Below are 27,123 nucleotides of genomic sequence, written 5' to 3'. Positions count from 1 at the left end.
CAGTGGGGCATTGTTGGCACATGATGGCATATATTACGTTGGTGGATGTGCAGGAGAATGTACCAGTGACAGTATGGCTGATCTGGTTAGGTCCTGTGATGGTGTTGCTGGTGTATATATGTGGGCAGAGTTGGCACCGAGGTTTGTTGCAAGGATTGGTTCCTGAGTTCGAGTTATTATGGTGCGGTGTGTAGTTGCTGGTGAGAATATGCTTCAGGTTGGCGGGTTGTCTGTGGGCAAGGACCGGCCTACCTCCCAAGGCCTGTGAGAGCGAGGGATCATTGTCCAGGATGGGCTGAAGATCACTAATGATGCGTTGGAGAGGTTTTAGCTGGGGACTGTAGGTGATGGCCAGTGGTGTTCTGTTGGTTTCTAGATGGTTCTGATACTTCTTAGATAGTCACTTCTCATTTTGTATGTGTGAAACAGATTATTCCTTCCCAAGTGGAGTTGAATTTGTCCTTATTAAACTTAATTCTATTTACCTTAGACCATTTCTCCAATTTGTCCAGATCATTTTGAATTATGACCCTATCCTCCAAAGCTCTTGCAAACCCTCCCAGCTTGGTATTATCTGCAAACTTAATGAGTGTACTTTCTATGCCAATATCTAAATTGTTGATGAAGATATTGAACAGAACCATTCTGACCCCTGCAAAACCCCACTTGTTATGCCCTTCCAGCATGACTGTGAACCATTAGTAACTACTCTTTAAGAATGATTATCTAGCCAGTTATGTACCCACCTTATAGTAGCCTCATTTTGGTTGTATTTCTCTAGTTTATTGATAAGAAGGTCATGCAAGACTGTATCAAATGCTTTACTAAAGTCTAGGAATACTGCATCCACCTCTTCTCCCTGTTCCACAAGACTTGTTATCCTATCAAAGAAAGCTATCAGTTTGTTTGACATGATTTGTTCTTTACAAATCATGCTGGGTGTTACCTATCACCTTCTTATCTTCCAGGTGTTTGCTGATTAATTTCTTAATTATTTGCTCCATTATCTTCCCTGGCACACATGTTAAGCTGACCGGTCTGTAGTTTCCTGGATTGTTCTTATTTCCCTTTTTATAGATGAGCACTATATTTGCCTTTTTCCAGTTTTCTGGAATTATTCTGACTTCCGTGACTTTTCAAAGATGATAGCTAGAGGTTCTGATACTTCCTCTAACTGCTCCTAGAGTATTCTAGGATTCGTTTAATCAGGCCCTGGTGTCTTGCAGACATCTAACTTTTCTAAGTAATTTTTAACTTGTTATTTTTTTAATTTTAACTTCTAAACCGACCCCATTTCTACTAGCATTCTCTATGTTAGGCATCATGTCACCATCAGTCTTCTTGGTGAAAACTGAAACAAAGAAGTCATTAAGCACCTCTGCCATTTACAAGTTTCCTTTTATTGTTTCTTCCTCTTCACTGAGCAATGGACCTACCCTGTCCTTGGTCTTCCTCTGGCTTCTGATATATTTGTAGAATGTTTTCTTGTTACCCTCTATGTCTCTAGCTAGAGTGAGCTCGTTTTATGCCTTTGCCTTTTTAATCTTACCTCTGTATACTTTCATTATTTGGTAATATCTATCCTTTGTAATTTGACCTAGAAAGTACAGCAAGGAAAGTGCATGCCTGCATGACTAAAAGGGAGTGCACATCCTTGGTAGTTGAACATAATAATTTAGGGGGATGAAGGATATGGGACTGTACTTCCATAAAATTAATGAATATTGTATCTTGACCTGTTTATTGGAATGTTTACTGTATTAATATGTTATGTTTTCAACATCATGCTATTAAACTAACCCAAGCAGGGTTATCAAGCAGGAAATGAAATAATGACTTGAGATAAGACATGTCCTGGTAAACGCTTGGGGAGGAGAGGAGAAAAAGCAAAAAAAGCCTGAGCTATTAACTGAAGAGCTTAACTTGCGGGCTCCAGCGAAGTTACACAGCCTGTTTTGCCAGTGCTGGGAACCACCAGATCAAAAAGCACTATGAACAGTTGAAAAGGACATTCTCCATCTGGAGGTTAGATAATTGCTGTTCAGGTGAAGAGACTGAAACCCAGAACCCCAGAGGTCAAAGACCTGGGATAAGATAGGCCAGCCTAAAATTTCAGGTAAAGTAGGCATGGGGTAGGCCTTTTGTTGTTTTTAAATCTCCTTTATGTGGTGTTATACTTTGCTCTTACTGGTAAGATTAATCTGTCCTTGTATTTGAGAAGGCTTTCTGGTCACTTTATTCCAGGGTTCTGAAGAATGGGGTCTTGACCCAAAAGAGAGTCATAAAATTATTGTCTTGACACCATGATACCCCTACATCTGCACTGTCTTGAGAGCTGGGTGGCTGGAAGAAGAGCCATTAGTGTTGGCTGGGCAACCGCACAGAAATAAGGGTGTTATGGTATGGGGGAGAACCATAACTTTCTTGGGGGGGGGAGTTGTCATAGTGTGAAATGGGGTCCTTCCCAGCAAAAGAAGTTTGAGAACCCCTACATTCTCTGCTGGTCATTTAGGCCAGCACACAACTGCTGCAGTAAAACCAAATGAGAAACCAACACGAACTTGGTCTTCATGATTATTCTGAGATCCAGAAGTACCACAGCAGCACCACAGAAATGAGGGTGTTATGGTATGGGGGAGGGTCATAACTTTCTTGGGGTGAGTTGTCACAGGATTTCACTTCTGAAGTGATAAAGGCATAAAGCCTAATGACTCAAAGGGTGCACTCAAAGAAACCAGAGAGGGATCAGAGGTGTAGCTAGTTCTGTAACCATAACAGGGTACTTCTGCATCTTAGGGTATGTCTACACTACCCCCCTAGTTCGAACTAGGGGGGTAATGTAGTAATGCGGAGTTGCAAATGAAGCCTGGGATTTGAATTTCTCGGGCTTCATTTGCATGATGCCAGCCGGCGCCATTTTTAAATGCCGGCCAGTTCGGACCCCGTGCCACGCGGCTACATGCGGCACGGACTAGCTAGTTCGGATTAGGCTTCCTATTCCGAACTAGCTGTACACCTCATGGAACAGGAATTAGGGGGGTAGTGTAGACATACCCTTAGACTATTTGTGGAGACTAAGTTAGTGTTGGTTTTTTATTTGGGTATACTGTAGCAGTTGTGATAATTTCTCTGATTTTTGGAATTTCTTGGGCACCTGTTACCTAAGTTAGAGGTAGGAAATAATTTTTGATGGGAGAAGAGCCATTACTCCAAGTTTTTGGTAAGTAGTCTAAGGTTGCACTTTTCTATGGAGAAAATGGGGGGTGTCTGGGCAGGAAGTTGGGTGCAGAGGGGAACTTGGCTAGGGATGCAGAACAAGGTGTAGGGTCTGAGAGGGAGTTTGGGTAAAGGAGGATGTTGTGACCTGGGGCAGGGAATGGGGGTGCTGGAGAGGATATTGACCTAGGGGCGCAGTGTAGGAGGGAGGTGCAGGATCTGTAAGGGAATTGTGACCTGGGGAAGGAGAAGGAGGGGAAAGGGTTTGGGTGGTGACCTGGAGCAGGGAGTTGGGATGTGAGAGCGGTATGGATTGCAGAGGCAGGCTCTCATCAGGAACCACTTACCATAGGCCAGCAATCCAATGGGGACCCTTAGGCAAACTCCATGCCTGCCACAGCCCAAGGCTGCTCAAAATGGCTCAAGGCTCCCTTCATGTGCCATTCTGCGCTGCCCGCTCCGGTGAATGGAGAGGAGTCTTTGCATGCTGCCCCTGCTCCCAGCCCAATCACTGATGCTCCCATTGGACAGTCTCTGGGGAGCATGCATTTAAGATTTTGTGATTTCTGGTCAATGGAACCTGCAATGATTGGGCTGGCGGTTGGGGGCAGTGCTAGATGTTTCCCTCACCAGCAGGCACATGGCACCTAGAGGGAGTCACCAGCCATTTGAAGCAGCTTTGGTCTGCAGTAGCTAGGGGGCCTTCCTTGGGGTCCTGGTGGGGTGGGCCATGGACTGGATCAAAAGGCTTTATGGACCAAATCCAGCCTGTAGGCCTTATCTTGCCCACTCCTGATCTAAGTGATATTGAAGCATGATTGATATAGAGCTTAATTAGGGATATCAACTATCATGTATTTGTGTAAACGTGTAACTGCTGGAATATTTAGTGGTTACACGTTTACATGCTGGGAAGAGGATCAAGGCGGAACCAGTGCTTACGGGGAGCCAGCTTTTATGTCAGCTCCCCCGCTCCCTCCTGGACCTTCCCCACACTGCTGCTTTTGTGGGAGGCAGCAGCATGGGGGGTGCGGAAAGAGGCAGTTAGCTGGGAGCTGATACGTGCAGGGAGCTGGCTTGACAGTTGCTTCTCTGTGTGTGCCTGAGCTGCCTGCTCCTCCCTTGCTGCCTCCCACAGAGGCAGCAGCATGTGGGGGGCAGGCAGGAGCTAGCTAAAAAGCTGGCTGCCCATGGACACTGGTTCCCACTTTCCCCTTACTGCCTCTGATACAGAGGCAGCAAGGGTATGTGTGTATGTGTAGTCATTAGGATTAACCAATAAACCTGGGTTTATTGGTTAATCATATAACTGACTACAGGCTAACATCCCTAAGCTTAATACAGTTTTCCTTGTATTTGTCAATTCCAGGTAGGTTTACTGAAATGAATGGTATATGAGACTACCCTGAAGACCACTAGGAAGCTGGTGAGCAACATGGTAGTCTGCTTCCTTGCCACTGTTAGTCAAAGGGGGCATATCACGTTGATGCTCCAAGGACTGAACTAATTCCATATTTATTTCCAGGCATAAGTCAAAGTTGTGCTATTAGAACTGCTAATGGACATAAACTCTGAGTCCTAGATACATGAAAAACTGCATAGGTCTCTATACATTCTGGACCATCCTATCACAAATCGCAAACATGTTTCTACATGTCCAAGATTGTATTTCTTTTATTTTGATAAAGCTGGTGTATAAACCAGCAATCGTCTAACCTTGACTCCTCAGCAAAGAACATTTCTAATGATTCTCAAACTATGAGAATTTTATTTTATACACTTAAAGTAGCACATGCTATAAGAACAGTTTTTACTGCTTTCCGTCCTTCAATTTTCTTAGCAGGCAACACTTGATGGTGTCTATCTTTAATGTTTCAGGAAAAACTCCCAGCCTGAGTTACTATTTCTTTAGATTCTTGGTCTGACATTTCTAATATTCTTTATCCATAATTTGTTTTTAATAGATTGTTAAAGTTCAGCTTTTTCTTCTGAACTCTTCTGAGCAGTTCAGGTCAGATGTAGACCCTAATTTCAATTCCTAATGTCACATTTCAGATATTTTGAAATCACAGTTCTCAGGTTTCTCTGTCATTCACAATTTTCTGGTTTTGCCAGCTTTTCCAGCATAAGGCTTTCCCCAATCCAGCTCAACCACTAATTGAAATTCTGCTTTGTGATACAATATTCCCAATCCCCATGGTGGTACTACAAGACTGGAGACCTTTTGAGGCTGGAAGAAGTTGCTTAAACCATTAAATTCAGAAGTGAGCGCAACAAGAGGGGCTGGATCATATCTGTATATTTATGAAAGCCTTGTTTTGGCCCCTCCTGTATGGATGTAGAATTGCCAGGCATTCGGTTTTTGATTAGAACACCTGGTCAAAAAGGGACTCTGGTGGTTCTGGTCAGCTCTACCAACTGGGCTGGTAAAAACCTGATTAAAAATTGCAGTAGGCTAAGGTAGACTTTCAGGCAGTCCAGGGCTTTATAAAGCAGTGAGCAAGCAACCAAGGAGCTTGCGAACAGGTGAATGCTAACGGAGTTTAGAGAGGGAGTTCTCCAGGTAAAGGAGAAGCAGATACAGGACTCTTGAGAGAAGTGTGTGTTGTGTTTGGGGCTTTCTTGCTGTTTTCTGAGCTTGTGTTTGTGAGTGAGGGTTGGTGTGTGTGTGTGTGTGTGTTTTGTTTGTTTGTTTGTTTGGCAGGTGGAAGAGCCAGAGAGGGCAGTACAGGACCAGGATGAGAAATGGAAGCATGTAACTTCTAGAATGGGAAAAAGGCCAGCACAGGAATCCCCCAATGCTATAGAGGTAAGTAATCGCTTTCAGGCTCTCTCCACAGACTCTGCAGTGGTGAATGCTTTGGAAGGAACCTCACAAGGAAGAAACCTCAAGGGAACACCATCTACTGGAAGGCATGAGATGTGTAGTCCTAGGAATGGGAGTCCCACGACCCCCCCCCCCCAAAGAAGATGACGGGTGGTGGTGGTCGGGGACTCCCTCCTAAGAGGGACTGAGCAATCCATCTGCCACCTGGACTTGGAATCTCGAGAGGTGTGCTACTTACCAGGAGCTTGAATTCAGGATGTGACTGAGAGGCTTACAAAACTGATCAAACCTTCGGATTGCTACCCCTTCCTGCTTCTCCACGTGGGAACTAACGATACGGCCAAGAATGACCTGGAGCGGGTTACTGCGGATTATGTAGCGCTGGGAAGAATGATCAAAGAATTTGGAGCACAAGTGGGGTCTCATCCATCCTCCCTGTTGAAGGGAAAGGACTGCGCAGGGATCGTTGAATTGAGGAAGTAAATGCGTGGTTGTGCAAGTGGTATTGCAGAGAGGGCTTTGATTTCTTCAACCATGGGACTCTGTTCTGGGAACAAGGATTATTAGGAAGAGATGGGATCCACCTAACCAAGAGAGGAAGGAGCATCTTCGCGGGCAGGCTTGCAAACCTAGTGAGGAGGGCTTTAAACTAGGTTAGTTGGGGGATGGTGACCAAAACCCTGAGGGGAGAGGGAAAGTTGGATACCGGGAAGAAATGCAAAGAAGAACGAGCAAGAAAGGAGGCCCCATGATTTGAATGCAGAGGGGAGGGTGATCAACTGGTTATCCTGAGGTGTTTGTACACTAATGCGAGAAGCCTGATCAACAAACAGGAAGAACTGGAGGCCCTGGCCCAGTCCAAGAAATATGATTTAATTGGGATAACAGAGACTTGATGGGATGACTCGCATGACTGGAGCATTGTCATGGAAGGGTATAGACTGTTCAGAAAGAACAGGCAGGGGAGAAAAGGAAGAGGAGTTGCGCTATATATAAGAGAGCACTATGATTGCTCAGAACTCCAGTAGATAGAGGGAGAAAAACCTGTTGAGAATCTATGGGTTAAGTTTAGAGGTGCAAACAACAGCAGTGATGTAGTGGTTGGTGTCTATCACAGGCCACTGAATAAGGTGGATCAGGTAGATGAGGCTTTCTTCGGACAACTGAGAGAATCTTCCAGATGGCAGGCCCTGGTTCTCGTGGGGGACTTTAATCACCCTGACATCTGTTGGGAGACGAATATGGCAATACACAGCAATCCAGGAAGTTTTTGGAGAACATTGGGGATAACTTCTTGGTACAAGTGCTGAAGGGTCCGACCAGGGGCCATGCGCAGCTTGACCTTCTGCTCGCAAACAGGGAGGAACTAATAGGGGAAGTAGAGGTGGGTGACAACCTCGGAGGCAGTGATCATGAGATGGTAGATTTCAGGATCCTGACCAAAGGAAGAAAAGAGAGTAGTAAAATACACATCTTGGACTTCAGAAAAGCAGATTTTGACTCCCTCAGACACCTGATGGGCAGAATCCCCTGGGATGCTAACATGAAGGGGAAAGGAGTCCAGGACAGCTGGCAGTATTTTAAAGAAGCCTTATTGAAGGCACAGAAAGAAATCATCCCGACGTGTAGCAAGAGAGGCAAACATGGTAGGAGACCGGATTGGCTTACAGGGGAAATCCTTGGTGAACTTAAGCACAAAAAGGAAGCTTACAAAAAGTGGAAACTTGGACAAATGACCAGGGAAGGGTTTAAATGTATAGCTCAAGAATGCCGGGGGGGTTATCAGGAAGGTGAAAGCGCAATTGGAATTGCGACTGGCAAAGGATGTGAAGGATAACAAGAAAGGTTTCTACGGGTATGTTAACAACAAGAAGGTGATCAGAGAGGGTGTGGGGCCCCTGCTGGATGAAGGAGGTAACCTAGTGACAGATGATGTGGGGAAAGCTGAAGCACTCAATGCTTTCTTTGCCTCTGTATTCACGCACAAGGTCAGCTCCTGGACTAATGCTCTAAGTGATGCAAGATGGGATGAAATCGGACAGCCCTTGGTAGGTAAAGAACAGGGTAGGAACTATTTAGAAAAACTAAATGGGTCCGTACTTAATGCATCCGAGGGTACTGAGGGAGTTGGCAAATGTCATTGAGGAGCCTTTGGTCATTATATTTGAAAAGTCGTGGAGATCAGGAGAGATCCTGGATAATTGGAAAAAGGCAAAGGTAGTGCCCATCTTCAAAAAAAGGAAGAAGGACTATCCAGGGAACTATAGGCTGGTCAGTCTTACTTCGGTTCTTGGAAAAATCATGGAAGGAATTCTTAAGGAATCCATTTTGAGGCACTTGGAAGAGAGGAAAGTGATCGGGAATAGTCAGCATGGATTCACAAAGGGCAAGTCATGCCTGACCAATCTGATTAGCTTCTATGATGAGGTAACTGGCTCTGTGGACATGGGAAAGTCAGTGAATGTGATATACCTCGACTTTAGCAAGGCTTTTGATACGGTCTCCCACAATATTCTTGCCAGCAAGTTAAGGGAATGTGGATTGGATAAATGGACGGTAAGATGGATAGAAAGCTGGCTAGAAGGCCGGGCCCAGCGGATAGTGATCAATGGCTTGATGTCAGGATGGCAGTCAGTTTCTAGCAGAGTGCCCCAAGGTTCAGTTCTAGGACTGGTTTTGTTCAATATCTTTATTAATGACCTGGATGAGGGGATGGATTGCACCCTCAGCAAGTTTGCAGATGACACTAAGCTAGGGGGAGAGGTAGATATGCTTGAGGGCAGAAATAGGGTCCAGAGTGACTTAGACAAATTGGAGGATTGAGCCACAAGAAATCTGATGAGGTTCAACAAGGACAAGTACAGAGTCCTGCATTTGGGACGGAAGAATCCCAAGCATTGTTACAGGCTGGGTACCAACCAGCTAAGTAGTAGTTCTGCAGAAAAGGACCTGGGGATTACAGTGGATGAGAAGCTGGATATGAGTCAACAGTGTGCCCTTGTAGCCAAGAAGGCTAATGGCATATTAGGGTTCATTAGGAGGAGCATTGCCAGCAGATCCAGAGATGTCATTATTCCCCTTTATTCGGCTCTGGTGAGGCCACATCTGGAGTATATTGTCCAGTTCTGGGCCCCCAATTACAGGAAGGATGTGGATGCATTGGAGAGGGTCCAGTGGAGGGCAACCAAAATGATTAGGGCTGTTCTCAGTAGTGACAGATGGCAGAACAAGGAGCAATGGTCTACAGTTGTGGTGGGAGAGGTCCAGGTTGGATATTAGGAAAAACTATTTCACTAGGAGAGTGGTGAAGCACTGGAATGGGTTACCTAGGGAAGTAGTGGAGTCTCCATCCCTAGCGGTGTTTATGTTTCAGCTTGACAAAGCCCTGGCTGGGTTTATTTAGTTGGGATTGGTCCTGCCTAGAGTAGGGGGCTGGACTTGATGACCTTCTGAGGTCTCTTCCAGCTCTGTGGTTCTATGATTCTATAAGGTATGCTTTCCTGGGTTCCACATGGCTCCTGGAAATGGTTGGCGTGTGCTAGGTGCAAGGATGGCTATGAGGGCTCAGTGCACTGCCCCCACCCTGAGTGCAAGCTCCACTGCTCCCATTGGCTCAGAACTGAGGAGCTGGACATGCTGATTGTTTCCAGGCGCCTCCTGAGATAAGTGCTGCCTGGCCAAAGCCCATATTCCCTCCTACATCCCAACCCCCTGCCCTAGTGCTGTGCCCCTAGGGAAAATCCTTCATCCCCTATCCCACCCCAGAGCTCACACCCCTAGCTGGAGCCTGTACCTCCTCTGGCACCTACTCCTCCGTCTCAATCCTGAGTCCCCTCCCACACTCCAAACCCCTTGGCCTTAGCCTGGAGCCCCTCCCAACATTCTGTTCCCCTTATTTCTGGTCTCACCATGGAGCCTGTACACCTAGCTGGAGCACTCACTACCTTCCACATTCCAACCCCTACTGTCCCCCAGTGAAAATGAGTAATGTTGGTACATACAATAAGCGAAGGAGTGGGGGTGTAGTGAGCATGGGGTAGGCCCTCAGAGAAGGGGTGGAGCAGGGCTTTGGGGGAAAGGAATGAAGTGTGGAAGCAGGGCAAGAATGTTTGGTTTTGTGTGATTTAGAAAGTTGGCAACCCTATGTACATGCCATTTTGCTACAGGAAGGTGAGTGGAGCTACTTGAGCTGGAATTCCTTTTCTGTAAGGGGTTTGGGGCTATTGGCAGGGTGCTGTCCATGAAATCAGTTTGGTTTTGGAATTCACTTCCACTTGTTGGCCTTCCAGAGTCCGGATGTATTAACTTTTGATTACATTCCACAGGCATGTGGGAAAGTGAGCATGGGGAAACTTTATGATTTTATTTGGAGTTCTGTTTGCTATTTAGACTATTAGAGATTAAATATTTAAGGCAAGATAAGTAGATTGTTATTTATTGTATTATAATAATTAAATTGAAATTTTTTATTGTAAATGTGGCCATAATATAGAATGGCTTCTTGTTGAGTGTATGACATCCTTTACAAATAAATACAAAATACATCCTAATGTATCACAGTGATGAGTGTGGTATAAGAACCTGAATAGAACAGAATAGAATAAGAGCTCTTTTCGAAATTTGATCACTTTTTGGATGAGCCAAAGGAGCACTGCAGCTGTGCAGCTTGTCTCCTTAGGAGCTGGAAATGCTACCTTTGCAATACTTTCTCAGGATAGCTGAGTCTGAAAACAGAAGACCAAAGACTTTTGAACCAAGGTCTCTGCTTCATAGTGAATAGCGTTTCTTTTTTGGCTGGCTCTAATGTTTCTTTTTCATTCAAGTTATTGTTTTGAGAAGAGTCCAGATTCTTGTTTGCAGCTTCCTATAAGCCATAATCATCTCAGAAAGCTTTTGGAGATCACATTCACTAAAACAGCCGAGATAGGAGGGTATCCTAAATAATAGCATCACATATTTTGACAAGAACAATTTAGGCTGAAAGAATTGTTGTTCTCTTGCTGAAAGGCTTATTTTTTGGAGCATTTTTGAAGCAAATGGCAATATGAACGGGAAATAAAGGAACTAATTTTCAATTAAATAAAATATTTTTAAAGACAAAATAAATAAAGTTATACACAGAAGTAAAATAACTCCGTCATTATTTACATTCCTGGGGATATCTGAGAATAATGATATACACAGTCATATGCAATTACAACAAAAACATGTTTCAGGGACATCAAGGATTCAAAAAGTAGTCATTGTCTTGCCCTTGCAACTGAAGCAGGTCCAGCTTTCCTATGGTAGACCATGTACTTCCAAGTGGTCCAATTAAGGGGCTGAGGCTGCACCTGGAGATATAAAGGATTGGTCAGAGCTCTAGCAAAGTGTTTGTGAAAAGGAAGTGGTTTAGTGAGAGGCAGGAAGCCAGAGTAGTATGTGTTCTGGGATGGTAGGTAGTAAAAGACTGAGATGGAAAGGGTGTGCTGAAGAATTGTTTTTGGTTGTTGGTTTAATTTTGGATAATATAAAAATCTGCCAGAGAGAGACTGTGAATATGGCAATGAGACCTTAACAGGCTGGGGCGAAGCCCTATTTCCTGACATGTGATGGAGAATCTGAACACCTTGATCAGCTCCTCATACAAGGGGAGAGTAAGGAAGATCCTTAGTGTGAGGTGGAAAGGAAAGGTGGGAATTGAAGGTCTTGACAGTGACTGGTCCCACCTGGTTGGGTGATTAAAAACATGGAGGAGATATGTGTATGGGTGATGGTACAGATGACTATGTTACAGTGGCAGCAGAAACAGCAGCAAAAGGCTTAGGTTATGCTCTAGGAGCTGATGGGGAGCTTGTAAAAACAATCAGAAGCACAATTTGTTTCTCGGCAATTGTGGCAAGAAGTTCACTTCCAGCATTCAGGAATTTCAATTCCTCCGTACCAAGAGGGGCATAGCTCAGCAGAGATTCCTAGGAGTGGAGGGTGGTATCCTGAAGAGAACTTGGAATTATATGAATTTACAGGTGCCTACTTCATGAATTCCCAGTGGGTGCTTGATTTCCCATTCTACCCCAGATCCTACCCACACTCCACATCTTCTCTCAAGTACCCACCCTACCTCCTTCTGCCTCTTCTTGTCCCTGCTCTTCCTTTTCTCCCCCAGTGCCTCCTGCATATGGATGAAGTACATGCTCCTTTGTGGATGGTTTTAAGTTTCTGGTGAATAACTTGGGAACTCCTTGGGTGTATATCATGCGTACTGTACTGTGAAATGTTTTATGGAGTGTTTTAATAATACACCTTTGGGAATGCTGTTTTGGTTTGGGGATGAAAGAAGCCCATTAAGTTCACTGAAGGTAAAAAACAATTGCAGGGTGTGTGTTTGTTTTTTAAAGGAGAAGAGGTTAGCACTTGGGGATTAGAAAGGATCAGAGATATACCCAGTAAAAGGGAGTCTCTCCAGTGAGTCAGAACAGAGTAGTGCAGTCAGGAAGAGCAGGTGATAGCTGCCAGACTCCAGGGGATGAGATGAGTCTGCTGGGAGGAAGAAGACAATGGTTTCCATGAAAACACTGAAGGCAGGAGAGAAGTAAGAGGGGTTTTCTGGCTAGTGTCCCCAAGATGGAGATCCAGAGCCACAGGCTGGAGGGGGATGAAGGCAGGAGAATCAGTAGCAGAGCATATCTGCTGATATCTCCAGCAATAGAGAGATGGACCCAGAGAAGTCATGAGAGGGACAGGGAAAGTGAAGGATACTCCTAGCAGAATGACCGTGAAGGTTCCTGCTGGGAAGAATAGGGTTACATTCCAATTGGAAGGGCTGGGGTGTCCTGGCACAAGAAAAGGGAAAGACTGAAAGAGTCCAGGATGTGTGGTATATAATCTATTACAGGATGAAATGTGGGGTGATCTTAAGAACTGTTTGGGATGAGTAATGAATTGTATATTTGGAACTGTTACTAAGGATTATTTGAACTATGATCTAGTAATAAAATCATGTTTATGGACTAGAGACTAAACCTTGTATAGAGTTACAGGGTTATGTAAAAGGGGAAACTGAGTCAAGTGTGTCTGTCATGCCCTGGCTTGCGGATGAAGAGTGCTTTGGAAGGGGATGACTTTTTCTTACGGTGTTTATACTTAACATATTTTTGGCATGGAACTAATATAACAAGTTTTTTATTTAATAAAGTTCAGGAGAGCTAGCAGTCTTGGTGACATCACTAGTTAGCTCTCTTCTGTCTGTTTACATATTAAAATTATATAATGAAGACTGTCCCTAGGGATTGATGACAGAATTCTCTGTTCTGGTAGCAGCCCCAAACCTGCCTATGATGAAATATGCCTCAGTACACAGCACATCCCTCTACAAGCTCCCTTGGGAGTTATTTTCCCTGTTGATCTATGAATACTGAAGACATACCACACATGCTCCTGCTGTAGCCCAGGCTGATTTAGCACAGTTCCCCAGACAGGGATTCTATGTTCTGCTCAGGTTACACCTGTCTATGCCTCAGTTTCCTCCTTTGAGGATAAAAATATTGCCTCTCTGAAGTGCTTTGAGATTTATGGATGAAAAGCTGCAGTATAGATTCTCAATGAGCTCAAGGTTGATGAGCCACCAGGTGTGTACCCTCTGCATCCTATCCCCATGTGCATTTAGAGACCTGTGCAAGCCAGATTTGCCATAGTAGAGAGAAAAACGGGTGAAAAAGTAAAGCCTCACAGCTTGGTTACCTGTTGTAAAAAAAAAGAGCAGGCTGCAGTTGTAGCCCTTTGCCTACACGGTGTTAGCTTGCAGAAGATGCTTATCTTTTCAGGTGGGTTAGCCACGCCGTTTATCCTCATCAGCCTTGCTGTCTCTGGCTGCTTCTGCTCTGTCCCATTTCTCTGCTTCATTTCACCTCTGTCGCTTTACCATTAACTTTCCGTCGCTGCCCAGGATCTCAGGGTGGATCCTGTTGTTGTTGCTTGTATCTTCCTCAGAGCTTTCTTCCTCCAACCAACTGCCACGGAGCCTTTGGATTCCAACACTCCAAACCCTCTGGGTTAAGAAAATAGCACCCAATGTTTGTTTGAGCAAGATACAGGAAATAAAATCAATCACTACAATGTACTTGAGCTTTAAGGGGGAACTGTCTTATTCAGACTGAATCATTTGCGAGAAATAATAGCTTTGGCTGTCTGGTCAAATAGCAGTTGACAGTCTTGTCCTATGGGCCATATTATAATCTGGCAATTGCAGTTCTGCATTGATACAGGCAAAACAGAACAAAATCAGTGGGTATCACTCCTGTCTTTGCATGTTGCTATTGAGATGGAAGTAAAATTACCTTTAGCGAATATATATACAAATATTTATTCTCAATGACTGAAAAAAAAAGTCTATTTAAATTTTTGTCGAAATTTGAAGTGAAAGCATTTGTATATGTTATTGCATACCATTGACTTTTCTATAACAAAATTCACTTAAAATATTTCATATAAGGAATAGCTTTTTTTTTTCTATTAAGTGACTAAGACTTGTATGTATGTCTTGTTTTTAACAGCAACCTGAAATTGCTGTATGTAGTTATTTGTTTCAAACTCTGTCCATTTATAGTTGGTGAGTTTGATATATATTTTCATATGGTAATTGCCATTGTATTGTAATATACTTGAATCATGTCATTCACTTTCATATCACCATTATTAGAGATACTATGTGCTGGATTAGATTATTACTAAAGAAGGTTTAAAGATCATTAATCCATTGTGTCATGATAAAGAAAGATGAATGATATGTGGCCCTACTGAAGTTTTTGTCAACCTGTCATTTTTTTTCTTTTTGTTCCTGCTGGATTTCTTAAAATTCCTGTTTCTTCCTCAAAAGTGATACAGCACCCTAGAGTGCTTTAGCCTCCATTCCCATGTGTCAAGTTGCCTCTACCCAGCTCTGAGTTTTGATATATATAGGAGCTTGTTAGAGAGTGCACATGTATAAATGCCTACACACTCTATTTCATCTCTGTGCGTGTTTGGGATGAAGAGTGGGCATGTGTGAGCTGTATTATATCTACTTGCATAAGTGGAGTCATTTGAAGACATACAGGGTATGTCTACCCTGTAATGAAATCCCCAAGTTCAATTTCAGGCTCAAGCACAATCCTCCCTTAAATCTAGCCATAACTCTCTGATGTGTGCCCAGGCTTCACAGGATGGAGGGTCTGAGCTAACTCCCATGGGACTTGAGACCAAATTCCATAGTTTTGCCTTGTGGCTACAGCTCAGGTCCTGACCCCCAAAGTTGGATCCTTAGAGTCTGCTATGCTACCCTGTGTGGGATAGTGTACTTTGTCCTTTCTATATCAAGACTGGTTAATTGAATCCCAGGTGCCAGGTGCAAGGAGAACAAACAGGTTGGCTACGTCTACACTGGCATGATTTTGCGCAAGAACTCTTTTGCGGAAGAGTTCTTGTGCAAAAACTCTTCCAGAAGAGAGTGTCTATACTGGCATGTGCCTTTGTGCAAGAGATGTCCTTTTGCACAAGAGCATCCATGCCAGTGTAGACGCTCTTTTGCGCAAGAAAGCTCTGATGGCCATTTTAACCATAGGGCTTTCTTGCGCAAATAATTCATGTTGCCTGTCTACACTGGCCTCTTGCGCAAGAACAGTTGCGCAAGAGGGCTTATTCCTGAGTGGGAGCATCAGAGTTCTTGTGCAAGAAGCACTGATTTCATACATTAGAACATCAGTGTTCTTGCGCAAGAACTCGTGGCCAGTGTAGACAGGCAGCAAGTGTTGGTGCAAAAGCAGCCGCTTTTGTGCAAGATCGCACCAATGTAGACATAGCCATTGATGTTAGCTAAGTTCCAGCATGACCATGTATACTGGTAAACAAGCTGGCGGTATTGGGAATTTACCAGGCTAGTGACTAGTGCAGGGAGCAGATTAAGTAGGTCAAAACTGATTATCTAAAACACAGGGATGACAAACAAACCTCTAGGAACTCACCATTATCCTATCCCTTTTATAAGCTGTTTGAGTGTTTCACAACAGCCTGCTCAACCAGGATGGAGACTTTCTTACCCTGTATCCAATATAGAACTGAAATAAAGACAGCAAAAGATGGATGAGGCTGCCAAAGTGACTCTTGTGCTCAAATCAATCCCTGAGGATGTTTTTCCACTGGAGCAGCTGCAGCACATTCTGGGTCCCTACTTGGAGAAGCTTCAGGATACCACCCCTCAATCTTGGAAGAGAGTCATGGAATCAGCAATAAAATTGCATAATGCAGAAGTAGCCCATTAGCCTAGTCAGTTTCTGGCTCTCCTCCATCCCTACTCCAAAAGGCCAAGTTGGTATGCAATTTTTAAATTATAAGCAATTGTAAATTTTAACTTACCACTGTTTCTGGTCTCTTTTTCACCAAGATTAACTTAGATGTGTCCAAGGGGCACTTTTGAGACATTTCTTTATGTAAAAAAGAGCTTCAATCTATTCCCAGTATCATTTTTTGACCTTGCAATTCCATAAGGCACTTTTTCCTGATGTGTCAAAGCTGTTTTTGAAGTACTAACACAATATTGCACTATTTGATACCTGAATTTAAGTTTTTCAACCACTACTGGTCCTTCCACATTGGAAGTGCAGGCCACGGCTGCAAGTCCCAATGCCAAACTGTCATGGATTGGTCCAAACCATTTCAGTGTTTCTGTGATGCACTAATGTTTGACACTTTGGAGAGGGCCAATAAACAGGTCCATTACCAGCGGGGAAAGATTGATGGCAGGTGGAATGGCACAGACAGTTTGCAAAGTAAGAGGACAGAATTTCAGCATAAGAGAAGGTTGCAGCAGTTTTTAGAGCAGGAATATCAGCTGATGAAGACAGATTCTAGCAAAGAGAGCCTGTTCAATCGGCTATTTATGCTTATGGCACCCAAGGTCTAGCCTCCTGCTGCTCCACATCTCATTTGGAGTCCCTTCCACAGTATCACGTGATGCAGAGCAAGAACAGTATGAGAAGTTCTGTGGTTGAGTGGACAGTGCAATTGGGACTTAGCGTGAGGCAGGGCAAATCTGTACTATGCAATTATCCCCCCATTGCAGTCTCATTTCCTACTTCAAGCTTCCACGCTAGTGCAGACCCTTGCACCTGTAAATGCTTCCTTTGAGAGATGGGAAGTATAGGCTAAACCTGAAAGAAGGGAAAGGAGAATGAGGGAGGGGCAAATATATGCCACAGTAGGACATTCTTTTTTTGAAAATGGTTTCACTGTTTATGCAGTGTTTTTTGTTTAAAGCAGGGGTAAAAAACCTTTTTTAGATTGGGGGCTACTAAATCACAGAAAAATCAGTTGGGGCCACACCCAAGTGAAGGAAAAAAACCTTCACTGATGTGGCTTCTGACTGAGAAGGAAAAAGACACTTCCCACATTTTCCTTGCACACCAAAGCCTAAGGGGCTGCTACTATACTGCAGTGCTAGTTTGGGATACCTCTGATATAGTTCAAAATAAGTGCTCTGTAGACAGCACCAAATTTTGAAATAAGCTGTTTTGAAATTGATTTGAAATAAGCTATGCAATTTGTGTAGCTCAAATTGTGAAGCTTATTTCAAGCTTCAGGTGCAGTATAGACGCACACGGGGAGCCCAACCTACTACAGTGAGTGTGATCCAGCCCTGCAGTGGGGCAGCAGGGGGACTTCTAACAGACAAAGCATCCACGATACATGGTGGCCCTGCAGTGGGGGGACTGGAGCACCAGCATGGGCTCCCCAGTGCTGGGGTAGAAGGGTGGCCCTAAGCGTTGGGGGCCAGATCCAGTCAAGATTGAGGCTGCATCCAGCCCCAGGGCCTGAGGTTCCCCACTCCCTGGCTTAAAGGGTTTGGTATTGGTTGTAATTGCATCTGGTTTTCCTGACAAGGATTTAATATTGTAGTTTTATAATACATGTTCAAATATACATGTTTTTATTTTATTAAGAAGTATTGCTGTTATATCATACTACTTGCTATGCACATTATAAAGGTAACTGTGATAAGGGACAACTGGAAAGTTGTATATAAACAGTATTTCTTAATGCATTTGACTCCATCAAGCCATACTATAAATCCACATTTGTTGCCACATATCCCCTCCCTATTTTATAAGCTGTTATGCCATGCACTGTACAGGCAGTCCCTGGGTTACGTACAGGATACGGACTGTAGGTTTGTTCTTAAGTTGAATCTGTATGTAAGTCGGAACTGGCGTCCAGATTCAGCCGCTGCTGAAACTGACCGCCAGTTCTGACTTACATACAGAATCAACTTAAGAACCCCAAGTGTCCCCAAGTCAGCTGCTGCTGAAACTGATCAGCAGCTGATTCCAGGAAACCCGGGGCAGAGCAACTCTGCCTCGGGCTTCCTGTAGTCAGCGCTGGTCAGTTTCAGCAGCGGCTAAATCAGGACGCCTGGGGCAGAGCAGCTGGGGTGCTGCTGGGTTGCTCCAGTAGCGCCGCTCCTCGGCGCTACCGGACCAACCCAGCAGCACCCCATCTGCTCTGCCCCAGGCGTCCTGATTCAGCCGCTGCTGAAACTGACCAGCAGCGGCTGAATCAGGACCAGAGCAGCTGGGGTGCTGCTGGGTTGGACCAGTAGCGCCCAGAGCGGCGCTGCGGGACCAACCGGCAGCACCCCAGCTGCTCTGCCACAGGCGTCCGGAGAAAAGCCTAGTCTGCTGGGGGGGAGGGGTGTACTAGCTGCGCCCCCCCCACCCCAGCAGACCAGGAAGACACGGGCGGCGGACTGAGACGCACCGCGGTCCCGCCGCCTGGGTCCTCCGCGGCTTTGCTACCAGTCTCCCTGGTCTGCTGGAGACCAGCAGACCAGGGAGACGGGGAGCAAAGCCTCTGAGGACGCCGGCAGTGGGACAGCCGCGGGGCGTCTGGGCTGTCCTGCTGCTGGCTTCCCCCGCGGCTTTGCAAAGCCGCGGAGGGGGAGTGGGGGGGGGCTCGGGCAGCAGGGCAGCCCCTCCGCGGCTTTGCTCTGCGTCTTCCTGGTCTGTAGACCAGGGAGATGCAGAGAAAGCCCCAGAGTACACGGGCGGCAGGACCGCGAGGTCCCGCAGTCCGTGTACTCTGGGGCAGCCCCGTTCATAACTGTGGATCTGACGTAAGTCGGATCCGCGTAAGTCGGGGACTGCCTGTACTTAAAAATGGCAATCAATTCCCCTCAGCCCCAGTTCATAATCAGTCCTGTCATCAATATCAACGATGCATTGCAGTCTTATCTTTCACAATACATAATGAAGTTGGACAGCACCTCATTTACTGTAAACATTGCACAAACACACTCATAAATGTACTATTAACCCTTTTTTATTGGCCCATGTAGATGTATAATGTAACAGAACGAAGCATCTCTGACTTGTGTTGCTCAGGTAAATCCTGCTCCCAGTGTGATAGATGCACTTTATAGTTAAGTGTACTGATTAGGCAATCCATTACTGTCATAGTTTAATTCAGGAACAAATGGCTCACCTTTGGCTTCACAAAGGCATGTAGAGCAGAGCAAGCCACAATAATGTAATAAGCCTTGAGGACACTGGAATCCAAATGTTTTTGTAAACTGCTAACTAGATTTAAGTCTGCTAAATGCACATTCAATCACCTTCTGAGATCTGGATATAGTTTCATAAGCCAAGGCAAAAGGGGGTAATGCTGGGGACAGTTATTCCATTTATGATAATACCATCCAATGGGAATTTGTCCTAGCCTGTCCATTAATGTAGATTCCTGATAGATCGAAAACCCAGGCATCACAAACTTTTCCAGTGAAGCCCATGTTGGCATGTACATGGGCTTACAGTATAATAGGGTAGTACCCATTTGTGATTATGTGTTTGTGCTCTTTGGGGAGGGCAAATTATGGCCACGATTCATATATATTGCCCCAATGCATTTCAGAAACCCCATTCTCTTAAAATCAGCAATTACTTCAGAGATCTTGTTTATGTCCACTATTTTGGGATGAATCTTGTCTGACTGCCTCAAAAAACCTCTGTGACCATTTTAACTATGGTAGACTTTCCAATGTTGAATGTTTAGCAACAGTCTTAGAGCAGTTTGGGATACACAGTTTCAACAAGGTTACAGCAACCCACTTCTGGACTGGCATGGCTGCCCTTGTTTGTCTGTCCTTACACTGAAGGTTTGGGGCAAGCTGCTCACAAAGCTGCAGAAATGTAGCTTTCTTCATGTGAAAGTGCTGGACTCATTGCTAGTCCTCCACTGGATGGAATCCTACCAATCTGTTCCTGTGACCCTTCTCCAGAAGTGCTGGCCTACATAGGGGGCATCAGCAGCTACACCAAGAGTCACAAGCAGCATCAGCCAGTTAAATTCTTCCATGTCTGTGTTGTCCTCTGTTTCCACTGGGAACTTCTGGGAGCTCAGAAATCACTTTCCACCATGTATCTCGGATGCTTTGTCTGTTAGCAAAAACAGGAGTGAAAACAAGCAAGAGAAGCTCTTGAAATAGGTTAGTGACTCTTTCACATGGTTGTCTCTTGTTGCTGGGAGCATGCAGACCAAAAAGACATCTCTGCAAAATGTGCTGGTAAACTGCAACAATTTCTTGTAACAGGCTGCATGGGCAATCAGTTTTGCCACACTACATCACGAACCAGAGTAGTCACAGCAGGAGGGAGCTCTAGGAAGCCTGGAATATACTGGTTTTCTCAGATCTTCATACTGTATTGCAGACATTGGAGCCATGGATTTGGGCCTAGGTCCTGAATTTCTAAACTGAAGGTCCATGTGCAGTGTATATGTTCAAGCCCTGGGTTTGTAGCCAAGGGTCCATAAACTAGAGCTCCATTAATTCTCATCTTACATGGTAGCGCAGACATACCCTTACTCTATGTCTACACTGCAGGCTTCTTGTGCAAGAACTGTTTTGTGCAAGAGTTCTTGCGCAAAAATTCTTTCGCAAGAGCGCATCCATAGTGCCATGTGCTTTTGCGCAAGAGCGTCCATGGCAGTGTGGACACTCTCTTGCGCAAGAAAGCTCTGATGGCCATTTTAGCTATAGGAGTTTCTTGCGCAAGAAACCAGTTGCTCGTCCACACTGCCTTCTTGTGAAAGAGCTCTTGTGCAAGAGGGCTTATTCCTCGTGGGGAGAGGAGTAACTCTTGCGCAAGAAGCCCTCTAGTCCGACACTTAATTGTAAATTTACTTGTGCAAGAACGTGCGTGCAGTGTAGAACCTCCTCAAGTTTTTGCGCAAGAACGCTTGTTCTTGCGCAAGAAGCCTGCAGTGTAGATGTAGCCTTAAGGTTAAGGCTGATCACAAAAAACTGGGACAATCTAAGAGCACAAACTGGCTTAAGGAGGAATTTTCTGTGGAGAGTGCTTGAGGAATTGGAGGGAGGGGTGTCTGTCTGGAAGAATATTTTTTTAAAAGTGAGATTTTAAATCTCATTAAAACAAGGAGCAAAATCTTTCCATCACTAAAGATCTTAATAACACTGCTATGAAGCACATGCCCTGTCATAAATACATATAATGTAAAAGTATGAGTCTTTCTTCTAAGGAGTGAAAGTCAGCAAGCATGATAGTATGGATTCTGAGTTGCATCAGCATTATACAGCCTTCCCTTTGTAATAATTATAAATCATATCCACTCCTTGGGTGATTGTATAGCAGAAATGCCTAAACAGAAGCTGGGCTAAGAAGTTCTTTGTTTGAGACTATAAAACAACTCTACCAAATTGGGCATTTGAATAGGAAGGCCTATGGTAAGTAAAAGCATCCCATGCAGAATTGAGGAGTGTGACAGAGTAAAAATACTTAATATTTTACATAACACCCATACTCCAGTGTTATATAGAATATATATAGTTTCTTTAATCCCAAAGGATCCTAAAGTATTTTATCAATTGCATAAGAACAATACCATTACATTGCCTAGGGTACAAGCGTGGCAAGCAGTACTCTCTGCCAATGCTTATTGACAGGGGTGGGCTGGGGAAGAAAAGGGATATTTTATAAGGATTCAAGACTGCGATTTGTTTAAAAAAAATGCCATAAGATCTGTAGAATAGACAGGACCTGTTTTTACAGTCTTGTCTGGCAACAGCTCCCTTGTTTTTGCACCCTGCTGGCCCACCCTGGCATGAAAGCAGCAGTAAGGGTTTGCTGCTGCAGTTGAGGTAAGTAGGGTGACCATGTAGCAAACATGAAAAATCCGGAAGGCGTATGGCAGGTAATAGGTGCCTTTGTAAGAAAAAGCCCTAAATCTCGGGCCTCTCCCAAGAAGACAGGGACATCTGCTCAGCCCAGGCGACAGCCAGTTGCCGAAGCACTAATTTTGAACACGCAGAACCAGAGGCGCGAGAGCTGGGCGACACTAGCCATCGGGAGTAACTTTCACATCGCTCGGTGTCAGAGATCGCTGTGGGAGGCCCGCGCCCGGCCTGCAGGCACCCGAGAGGAGTAGCTGGGGGAGCTCGGCGGCTGCAGGTCGCACCTGCCTGTGGCCACGCAGCAGGCAAGCGAACGCCGCAGAAGGAAGGCCAGCGCCGGGCACGAGCAGGCGGGCGGGGAACAGCAGCTCCCGCAGGGTTTGTGACAGCTCCAGCCGGCTACCGGGCGGGAAGCCAGAGCCCTGCCGTGGGGCGGGGGGCGAGCCAGCGCATCACCCCTCCCCCTCCGGCCCACACCGCCACTAGAGCCTCCCCCAAGGCCCGTGCGAGCACGAGGCTCCCCCGCCCCCCGCGTGACCTTTCCTCTCTGGGCGTCCCGCCCAATGGGAGGCAACGTGGGCCCCGCCTGTTCCGCCTGCCGCTTGGGCGCGAGCGTGGCCGTGGTGTGGGCGCTGTCGCGGTTGAGGCCGGCGGGGACAGTGTAACCCAGCCCCCCCCTCGTCTCAGCAAGGTGAACCCGCCCGCCCGGCCCCTCCCGGCGGGCATGTGCCGCGGGGCGCTGTCCCCGCCGCGCCGCTCCTCCTCCGGGAGCGCGGGGCCGCGGAGCAGGCCTGGTGCAGCTCCGCATCCGCCTGTCAGCTGCCTCGGGGTGGGCAGGGGCTCGGCCGGGGCAGCAGCGCGCGTGCGGAGGCAGGCACGGCCCGTCCGGCGGGGCAGGCAGGCGGCAGCCGCCCTCCGCTGGGAAAGAGGCAAAGCGCGGCGCCTGGCGCGGGTGGGGCGCGTGGGCCGTGCCTAGGTGCCCAGTTGACCGAGTGCCTGCCCGGGAATCCCCGCCGCGGCGCCGGGCCCCTCCAGCCGCACGCGCCAGGCTTCCTAGGGGCGCCAGCTGCCTGGGGGTGGGAGTGGGTGTGTGTTGCATTTCGCTCCCCGGGCTCTGAGCCGGTTATTTTTAGCTCAGCCTTTACAGGGGATTTGCAGAAGCTGCAGCATCCAAATCCACCTACTCAGCCGCCTGAGGGCTCCTTGCGGCGTGAGGGGGCCATGCGCTGCTCGGTGTCCGGCCACAGTCTGCTGCCTCTGCGGTGCCCCGCTGGTATGGCTCGCAGAAAGGTACCCGAGATCTCCCTGGGCAGGGAAACGTGTGTGGGGTGTTGTAGGCCTTGAGGGATCAGGAAGGACTGGAACTACAATTCTGTGTTGTCATTTCAGATGCCCCCCAAAAAGGGAGTTGATGGGGTTAAGCCACATCCAATCATTGGAAGATTTGGGACTTCCCTGAAAGTCGGTATTGTTGGGCTGCCAAATGTTGGGTAGGTAACTGAGGATAACTGAGTCGTTATCTTTCAAATCTCAAAGGGCGAGTATTGTAGTATGCGTCGTTCAAGTATTGAAGACCTACAGGATGGACCAAAACTCAAGCTTTATTTTATGTATGTGTTTCTTAAAAGAAATGGTCTGATTATTCTCCGTTGGCTGTTTAAAATGTTTTAATCAGATGTCTCATGAATGCTACTCAGTCATGATCTGGTTTGTCAATCTTAAAATATTTGTTTGAACCAGAGGGCTAAAATGCAATATAGACATATATGCTAATGTATACTTTGAGGCCTACATTCTGGAAATATATAGAGTTGTTCACCTGCTTTAAAGTCTTTTGAGGAACTGTCTCCTATTAATTTGTGAAAATAAAAGGTACTACTTATTTGTATCAAAATGCATGTTTGAGGTGTTGGCTTAAATAACATTTTTGAAAGAAGCTCTCATTTGAAAATTGCTTATATTTTGTGTGGAAACGTCTGAAATGATAATTTTTAAAAAAAATTTTTAATTGTTTTTAAGTTGAGAATGTGAAAAATACTGTAGTACAATAACTAGGGCTCGCCGAACCACGGCAGGGCTCGCCGAACAGCGGCAAGGCCCGCTCGCCAGCTGCGCTATCCGGCGATTTGCACATGCACAGATCGCCAGAACCCGGCTCTTCTGGGTTACAATCTACTCGCCCATGGCGAGTAGATTGTATAATTTGTCGAGCCCTGACAATAACATTACATAAAGGGCTAAAAATTATAGTGGAGAGACAATAGACTGAAAAAAACAATATGGTGGTAATCCCGTTATTACCATTCCTAATTTATAGCACACAGAACCATGAATGTAGTAGTAGTTATAATATGGGTAAATCTAATAGGGATGACTACCTAGGAATGTGTTAATGGTGCCACAGCGATAGGTACTTTATATCTTCCCTCCTTGGTAAAGTTTTCTGAGATCTGTGTAAGCGTTCTCTTTCATTGAAAGTGTAAGAATAACTAGGAAATGCTAGGATATAAAGTCTCCTGGATTGGAACCCCCTTCATCAGAGTAGCCCACCAAATCTTATCCCAAATACATTTGTTAATCTTTTAAGGTGCTACAGGGCTCCTCATTGTTTTTGTTGAAATATACTAACATGACTGCCCCTCTGAAATACGGAATTTTGGTAGATTTTTAGTCATTGGTGATTATGCTGCATTTGGGCAACCACTGCTAAGGTGAGGTTGCATAACAACATAAGAAAATTGGCTGGCATATGGGGTGCAAATGTTCATACTTGCCTGTCATTTGGCTTAACCCTCTGTTACTCTGCAGAACAATTTTGTGTTGAGGTCTGACTTATTTTGTCTCATAACAAGTTGGCTAATGCTCATCTGCATTCCACCATGCACATTGTAACTAGCACTGTTTGACACCCACCAGTGCTGTGACTCCCCATGTTAAACGTCATCACTCCTTGACACATCCATGAGGATGCTACAGATAGAATGATTGACAAGATTAGAGAAGAGCCTACTACTATTCACAAGTCTTTTTGACCACCCAAGAATATGCTTGTTGTTCAGACACCTATTATGTGCAACTTCACCAGCCCGGATTTCTCTGTGATGTCCATGTGCTGTGAATAATGGTTTGCAGTAGATGTCAGAAATCAGTGTCTTACTGACCAGACCATGTGTTACTCAGCTTGGATTTGCTTTGCTGCTCATGGCCTTTCTGAGCCATTTTTGAACAGGCCAGGGTCAGTGTACAACAAGCCTTCACATCTGGATCCTGTGAAAGATTTTACATGTTGTAATGTCCAAAGATAGTGTCTCACCTGACTGACAGTTGCCTTCTGACCTGTAGTCATTGTCCCCTGGAATTATTATTTGTGACCCGAGTTTAATTGTTTCCTCTTTTAGGCTAGAGGGTGGAACCTCTGGATGCACTCCCTGGTCTCAATAGGTGATAAGATTTGTAGCTGTACTCACTTAAAAAAAAATCTTTCTCCTCATATATTAAATATGTACAATACAAACAGGAATAAAACTTCTAGTTGTCAAATGACTGCAGCATTTTCTCTTATGTAGGCTTTTTAAATATATGAATAATAGAAATAAATTTCAACAGACATAAAGTTAATGTATTTAGAATTGACAAACAATTCTGATAAGATGGCCTATGTTTTTATTTTTTTTAAAAAGAAAAAGTATATGCTGCTTTCCTTTTAGTCCAGAAGTTCCTTTTAAAACTTTCTGAGGACAGTAACACCAAGAATACTCTGTTGGAATTATTTATACAGGATATTATCCTGAAAGTAATTTTACCCAAAATTCCTTTAACTCCAAAATAGAGATTATAAAGGAAAGAGGTGCAGTTGGGAAACTGAAGCAATCCCCACTCTTGTGGGTTCCCTGTTGCTGTGCCTCTTTTTGAAATGCACAAGAGCCGTGGGCACTGGCTTCTGCTCTCCCCACCCCTCTTGGTGCCTCTGATACAGAGGGCGATGACTAGTTGAATAGTAACTTGACTATCCGATAAGCCTAGGCTTAACGGATAGTCAGCTAGTTACTTGCATTCCTACTACAACGGCCAAATGGTATTTATACAAATGCTCTAAACGTGTAAAAATCCTAAATAATAAGCAAATTACTGCATACAGATAGTAACTAAGCATTTGATCAAGATATTTTCAAACAAGTTAAACCCAGGGACGCTTAGCGCCCTATTAGTAATCTACAGTTTGCTCAGGCAGATATTAGTAATGAATTCTTTAAAACAGTGGTCTCCAACATTTTATGCCCAAGATAATTTTTTTTTTCATTTTAAGGGCAACCTGGGCCCCTTTACTTCCCTGAAGCCCCATCCTGTTCCTTCCATCTCTCCTTCTCTTTATTGCTTGCTCTCCTCTACCCTCACACATATTTATTGGGCTGGGGGAGGGAGTTGGGGTTTGGGAGGAGGTGCAGTCTTTAGGTTGGGGCAGAGGTTTGCAGTGTAGGAGCGTCTACACTGAGCTTGGAGCCGGGAGTTTGGGTGAAGGAGGAGGTGGGTGCAAGTTCTGGGAGGGAGTTTAGGTGTAGGAGGGGGTGCTGGGATGGGGCAGATATAAGGCTTGCTGCCTCAGTGAGTGGGTTTGGGGTGCAGGCTCTCACCACATGGTACTCTACCTCTGGCAGCTCCCAGTCACTGGTGCAGTGGGGCTAAGGGAGGCTCCTTGCTTGCCCTGGCTCCATGATGCTTCTGGAAGAGGCCGGCTGGATGGGGCACATGGATCCCCCTATTGCGTCTCTTTGTAAGCACTGTCCCCACAGCTCCCAGTGGCTACAGTTCCCTGCTCCCATCTAATGAGCAGGTTGTGGAGATCCCTGCTCCTCCTTCAGAGGCATGCTGGCAGTGGAGTTGGGGCAAG

General features: G+C 45.4%; 2 protein-coding genes across 8 annotated transcripts in view; one reads left to right on the top strand and one right to left on the bottom strand.

The window, feature by feature from the left end:
- Positions 1–13,924, bottom strand: part of SP9 (Sp9 transcription factor) — a 72,144-nt gene extending 58,220 nt beyond the window's left edge. The window contains exons 1-2 of one of the 2 annotated variants that reach the window (XR_012905223.1): positions 13,763–13,924; positions 10,520–11,376 (exon numbers count right to left, since the gene is read on the bottom strand). The gene's annotated coding sequence lies outside the window, so the exon portion shown is untranslated. Of the gene's footprint in view, positions 1–10,519; positions 11,377–13,762 lie in introns of those variants that run through there. The other variant, XM_075933654.1, reaches the window with a different exon arrangement.
- An 8,846-nt stretch (positions 13,925–22,770) lies between these two features.
- Positions 22,771–27,123, top strand: part of OLA1 (Obg like ATPase 1) — a 215,301-nt gene continuing 210,948 nt past the window's right edge. Inside the window, exons 1-2 of one of the 6 annotated variants that reach the window (XM_075933649.1) lie at positions 22,771–22,926; positions 23,625–23,725. In XM_075933649.1, the coding sequence (XP_075789764.1) occupies positions 23,625–23,725 (101 nt within the window). In that variant the 5' untranslated portion in view covers positions 22,771–22,926. Of the gene's footprint in view, positions 22,927–23,042; positions 23,065–23,335; positions 23,526–23,624; positions 23,726–27,123 lie in introns of those variants that run through there. The other 5 variants (XM_006116487.4, XM_075933646.1, XM_075933648.1 and 2 more) reach the window with 5 other exon arrangements.

Source organism: Pelodiscus sinensis, chromosome 7, assembly GCF_049634645.1.
Source record: "Pelodiscus sinensis isolate JC-2024 chromosome 7, ASM4963464v1, whole genome shotgun sequence".
In the NCBI taxonomy this organism is placed as follows: Eukaryota; Metazoa; Chordata; order Testudines; family Trionychidae; genus Pelodiscus; species Pelodiscus sinensis.
This window is presented reverse-complemented; position numbering and strand designations above follow the sequence as displayed.